This window comes from Ailuropoda melanoleuca, chromosome 16 (genome assembly GCF_002007445.2).
Source record: "Ailuropoda melanoleuca isolate Jingjing chromosome 16, ASM200744v2, whole genome shotgun sequence".
Classification (NCBI taxonomy): domain Eukaryota; kingdom Metazoa; phylum Chordata; class Mammalia; order Carnivora; family Ursidae; genus Ailuropoda; species Ailuropoda melanoleuca.
The window spans coordinates 957691-963959 of record NC_048233.1 but is presented as its reverse complement, the minus strand read 5'-3'; the positions used below and the strand labels follow the sequence as shown (position 1 = coordinate 963959).

Here is a 6269-nt window from a genome sequence, read left to right as displayed (position 1 = left end):
GCCACAAGAGACCGGCTGCTCCAGGCTAGGCTGAAAAGTATGCTTGAGCTTGGAATAAAAAAGCAGAGCTGGTATTCCAGCCCTGGCCTTGGGTCTCCAGTTGGGTGGTTGGAGAGAAGATTCTTTATTATTTTTTTTTAAGATTTTATTTATTCAGTTGAGAGCACAAGAAGGGGGAGCAGCAGCCAGAGGGAGAAGCAGACTCCCCGCTGAGCAGGGAGCCCAAACGGGGGGCTCGATCCCAGGACCCTGGGATCATGACCTGAGCCAAAGGCAGCCGCTTCACCGACTGAGCCGCCCAGGCGTCCAGAGAGAGGTTCTTTAAAAAGAGGCTGGCGATGCTTAACCCACGGCTGGAGCCCGGGCCCTGCTGCTTGCCAGCCTGTGATCAGTCAGGTGATCTTCCTGAGGTCTCGGGTCGCCGGAGGCGCAGCAGGGGCTCCTTCCTTGTAGCGGTCTCATGAAGAGTGGGCGGAACACCCACGTGAGGCTCTTGGGTGGTGTCCCACACGCAGGAGCTCGGCACTCTGTGGTCCTCGTTCCATCCAGGCGTTGCCACCCGTACACCCTGCTGCCCTTGTGAGGAGTGTGGAGGCTCCCTTAGGTCTCACCTCCCCTCAGCAAGGAGCACTCTCACCGGGTTCTGGGTCGGAGCAGTTGAGGAACGTGGGGCACTGTTGAGCCTTCTTACTGTTGTTGGGGCTTTCTTGCTCTAGCGTTTGCTTTTTCAGATTACAAAAGCAATACGTGATCCAATATTCTGTATTATGGGAGAATAAAAAATAAAATGACTGCCCCAGCCCATGGGTACAGGCTATGAAGTTGGGGTACCCACTCACAGCTTCCCACATCACTCCTAAATGGTTTCACCATCCATCTTCTTGCCTTTGGTCTCACCCCAGCCCTCTGTGCCCTGCCGCCTTGGCAGCCAGATCTTGGCACTGGGTGCACATTCACATCCTGTCCATTTGGGTTGATTGAGGCAGGTGGAGTGCCCTGGTGAGCCAGCCTTGTCTGTTAGAGGAACATGGAGTCCCCTCTCATTATTTCAAGGATAACAACAGGTCTTGTCCACCATGCCTTCCCAGACCCCAGTTCCTTGATTGCCTTCCTAGGAGGAGTAGTTCCCTAGGCTGTTAGTTTACTGGATCCTTCCTTTCTGATTAGAGAGAAAGAAGATACAACAGTGACCTGAGAGCAGAGAGAGCAGAAACAAATGACGCATGATAGGCTGGCCCCTGACTTTTGCTCAGTGCCGATTCCTTGGGACTCACACAGAATAGAAAAACCAGCCCCTGCTTTTTAGCCAGACCATTCAGCTTTAATAAGGAGAAGTTGAACTCTATTAACAGCTAAGTCTGAAGGCTGCCTGGGGTCGTGCGGATTTTGGAGACAGAGCTGGTTCAAATCTGGATTCCTTTCCTGACTCTAATGTGTATTCAGCAAGCTACTCTCTCTTTCTGGACCTTGGGAAAATGGAGCTAGAGCTCCCTTGGAGCTGGCTGTGAGGATGAAATGAGCTACTGTGCGTCAAGGGCCTGACGACGCAGGCAAGCCCGGGATGTGTCGCCGGGCTCCTCCTGAAGGGTGAACCGCAGGGTCAGACCCACCCCCGCGACGAGCCCCACGTGTGGCCTCAGCCCTGCCCGCTCTGAACATACTGCCCACTTATGTGCCACTTCATCCTTCAGAGTGCTTTCTGTATCATCCTGCTGACCACGGGGAGAGCGCACTCGCTTACCTGTGAGAAACGCTTAGTCAAATTCGTCATCTTATTTTAAGAAGAAAGGACGACATGGTCCTGTGTTTCTTTGTCATTGTTTTACATGGGAATTTTGTCCCCCATTATGATTATCAGTGTCTTGAGTTAAAGGACCATTTTTGCACATGCTGCCACCTCATAGCCATGCGAGGTAATAGTGTTCCTGTGTGATGAGTGATGAAGACGCCCCAGGAGGTGAGCTAAGTGCCCAAAGCCGCAGCTGGGAGGAGGCAGAGCAAGCCCAGGACCTCCATTCCCATGCTCTGAGTTTGCCTCTTTCATTCTCTGGGTCCAACCACTGTGTGGCCTTGGGATGGCCACAAGCATCAGAGGGCAACAGCACAGAGTGGTTTGAATAGCACTGGCTGTCTCTGTGCTAAAAGGAAAAAAAAAAACTATTTTTGTGCAGACTTAATGTTCTGTCAGACTTCACAGTCCCCTTTGTGTTGTTTTGTTGTTGTTTAAAAAAAAAAGGCCTTGTTCTTCTCATTCATACATAATTCATGCCTCTGGCTGGGGCAAGAGTCATAGAGAAGGGCAAAGTATTGAGTATAAGTTTCTCAGTCTTTCCTTTGGGAAGTTATTCTTAGAAAGAAATGGGAGTGGCAGCCCCAAGTGTCTGGGGAAATGTCTCTCAGGCCGAGAGCCCACGTGAGTTAGCTCTGCATACAGGAGGCCTGCCTAGACACCCCCCAGGTCAAGGCCAAAGCCCCCTGCCTCCCTGAGTAGTGCCAACTGCCTACAAGGAAATGGCCAAGTGGACCCACAATGTTAACACAAGCCTATAAAATGATGACAAATGTCAGAGTGACTTTAAGAATTTAGTAAGGAAACCAGGACAGGAAAGATCTTAAAACAAACCACACAGGAAGCTTGTCACAAGTCTCAAGTTTTTTATTTTCAGAATAGAGGCTGGTTTTATTTTTAAAAAGAAAAAGGGGGGAAAAAACGTGCTCAATGCTAGTGAGGTGTCACTTCCCTTCTTCCAGGCTCTAACTTCCAACCAGCTCTCTTCCCCAAAAACACACAGACTCAGAACCAGGCCAGGTTATATCAGAACAGCGTTTAGAGAGGGGCTGGTCCAAGCCCCTTTTACAGTCCATAGAGTCAGAGGCTCAGATCAAGGGCACGCCTTACTGACTCACACATTAGAGGCCAGCAGTCTGAGTTCTGAACCCAGGGTACTTTCCTGTGAACCATACGTCTGGCATGAGCCTCAGGAGAAAGTACACCTCATGTTTATGAGACCCCCGCCCCTGGGAAACATTTCCAGTTTGACCCCCCACTACAGATGCCCCTAGAAAAAATGAAACTTTAGGGGTCATGTCTCATTGTGAGTGGGGCAAGGAAAGAAAGTAAAAGCACTCAAGAAAAAAACACCAGAAGGAAGGGATTGACCCCTGAGCGCAAAGTGCTTGCACCAGATGTTTGAAAGAGAACGTCCAGGGGTGAGTGGGGGGCCGGCAGAGAGCCTGAGCAGGCCCGCCCTCTGCCGGGGCTGGCCCGGTTGCCGTCAGTCTCTCGATGTTCTAGGGAAGTGGTAGCTCATCGGAACCTAGCACAGCCTCCCACCAGAAAACTCAACAGCACTCAGATTTTACAGCCAGTCACTCAGCGGGGGAGACCACCATCCAAACAGGAGAAAGGGGGTGGGGCAGGGGCGGGGGGGGGGGCGGCCATGGCTCAGACACAAAGTCCGTTCACAGCCACTGAGATTAGGCAGCAGAGAAACAGAGCAAAGCTGGAGAGAGAAGATGGAAGCCCAGGGAGTGGTCTGGGCCCAGGACTTTGAGCACATGGAATTCAAAGGGAAAGGATATGGGGGTGGAGGGAGCGGGGAAGAAGAAAAAAAACTAGTTGTAAAATTCAACCCGCTAATATTGGACCTAGGAGGGTGAGGGGCTGGGAGCACAGATAATACATTGAATGTAAACATGTTTCCTTCATCATTCCCCACTATGACAGTAGGGGAGGCTCAGAAGGACTCTGGTCAAGACATCAGCCCCTCTGTGTCTCTATCTACATGGAAGTCTTCTGTGAACAAACCCCCAAGAAGTTGGGAGAGAAGGGCCCCAAGTAAAAAACGGAGGCCCAGAAAGCAAAAGTGATGTGCCATCCAAGCTAGTGAGTGACAGTCAAAACTACAATCCATGACTTCTGGTCCTTTGTCCGGGCTCCATTACACTACACAAAGCATACGACGTGGGGAGGGGAAACAAAAATTCTTACAGTTTTACCCCCACCCCTTCCTAGTCTGGGGTGGAGGAAAGCGAGTATTTCCTGGCCTTGCTGCCAACTGTCCTCCTGCACTCTAACCTACCCTAAAAATACTTATCCACCCTCAAAGATTCCAAGAGTGAGGTCCCACATCCCAGCTATAGGTGGGCAACGCCTGGGTGTCCCTTGTCATTAATCTCAACAAGAATCCCAGGGATGAAGGCAGGGCAGGGGAGGATTTGCTCAGCCTCTCCATGCAGCCTGCCTCTCCCTAGAAATTCTCTTAAGCAGAGCAGAGTTAATGAGCAGGTCATTATCACCACCCTTTCTGATCCACACCAGGCTTCCTAGAGGAAGGATAGATGGGAAATTGGATTTCCTTGAGCCAGTGGGAGCCCCAACTTCACATCTATCCAGGGACCCCATCAAAGCTGTTGTTCTGAGCCAAGATCTGACCCAGTCAGCAACAAACCTCGGGAAGGATAAGCGTTCTGGGTGCAGAGGGAGGGCAAGCCAATGGCTGATGCTCCACAGACCCTGTAATAAGACTGGCACCAAACCCCAGCTGGATCCAGTGGCCATGTTGAATGCAACTTCTGAGTATTTTGCCTTTATTTTTTGCAAGCAGCATCGTGCACGATGCAACAAAAGTTGTAAGCACGGAGGTAGAAATGCTCACTCACCCAAGAAAGGGTGCATTTTGGTCCTTAGAGTATGGACCCTCTCCTCCCCCAAGCTGAGAAGAGAGGAGTAGAATTGAGGAAGATCCTGGGTGAGTGTCTCCCTTGGAGGAGAGCAACTGGGCAGCTCCCAGGAGCCCAGCTCTTTCTGGGAATTCATGGCCACAAATTCAGGTAGGAATGAGGAGGGTGGTCGTATGTGTGGCGGGAAGGATAGGGCCTCCCCAGATCGCCTGCTGATGGCAAGGGGCCACAGTGCAGACACAAGAAAACTATACTACACACACAGACAAACACAGCCTTTGCATCTACCACCCGGGGAAAAAATCCAATAGACACTTCAGGGGAACAGTGGATTCTGGATCAGTTTCAAGGCGTGGACAATGATCACTAATCACAGCCTATACGAAGCTGGCACTTGCAAGCAAGGGGGAAGGCTTAAGGCCCAGCACCCCTGTCTGGGCACCCCCTTTTCACCATTCCCCCCCCCACACACACACACAATGGACAGGAACTGGGATGGCAGTGTGAAAAGCAAGAAGCAGAGGTGTCCGGCCCCTGGAGGCTAGATTAGGGTAGGGCATGGAGAAGGAAGACTAGAGTAGTAAGTGGACCTTCCTCCTTCGCCATTAGCTGCTGGTCTCCCTCCAAGCAGTCTTGACCCAAGGGGTGCAGAAGGACACAGCCCTATTAACAGTTCCGTCTTCCAAATAGAGCCTGATCAAATCTGAGTGAGAGACAGTCAAAGGACAAGGGGCTGGGGTCTCTCAACCCCAAAGCAAGCCCCTCTCCCTTAACCCTCCTCAATTCTGGGAGGCCACAGCCAACGTATTGACATAGCCATGGGCACCCCCCTCGTTCTCCGAGATGCAGTGGCCCAGCTGGGAGCCTCCCTGAGGTGGTGGTGGTGGTGGTGGCGGGGCAGAAGGCGGAGCCCCATAGCCCCCTCTCCCCCGACTGGGGGAGGCCCGACTCCCCCGGTCCCAACAGCCCTCTAGGGCTTCCAGGCCGCGGCAGCCGAGGAAGAAGAGGTTCTTGAGCATGAAGATGGAGAGGGGCTGCTGGTAGCTCACTACCAGGAGGCAGCGCAGCGCCAGCAAGGGCACGTCCACCAGGCAGCCGCCCAGCAGGCGCAGAAGGCGGCTACAGCTGCCCGGCCCTGAAGCCTGGCCCCAGGACGAAGCTGCCGCTGCGGCGTTGAGCTCGTAAAGCCAGAGCACCGGCGAGGCGAGGGTGAGGAAGTAGACCGCGATGAGCAGGTAGCGCAGGTGCGCAGGCAGCGGCACGCGGCCTTCCAGCATCAGCTCCACCAAGGTGAAGCTGTCAAGCAGGTCCAGACACGTGCCCAGAAAGCAGCCGGCGGCTCGATGCTGCTGGGGCTGCAGGAGCAAGGGTCCCGCCGAGCCAGGGGGGGCGCCCGCCTCGCTGATGGCCCGCACCAGGCTGTAGAGCAGGGGCACGGACAGCGCCATGGTGAGGCGGAAGCCCGTGGTGCCGAAGGGCGCGCGCAGCTCGATGAGGTCCAGGATGGACGTGCCCAGGATAAGCACCACCTTGGGCGTGAAGGCGATGGAGTAGATAAGCCAGGCCAGGTAGGCGAAGGCGAACTC

General features: G+C 53.4%; 1 protein-coding gene across 1 annotated transcript in view; it reads right to left on the bottom strand.

The window, feature by feature from the left end:
* Window positions 1-2039: 2039 nt before the first annotated feature.
* TMEM121B (transmembrane protein 121B) overlaps window positions 2040-6269 on the bottom strand; it is a 10540-nt gene continuing 6310 nt past the window's right edge. The window contains exon 2 of the mRNA XM_034645973.1: window positions 2040-6266. Coding sequence (XP_034501864.1) covers window positions 5463-6266 — 804 coding nt within the window. The 3' untranslated portion in view covers window positions 2040-5462. The remainder of the gene's footprint in view (window positions 6267-6269) is intronic.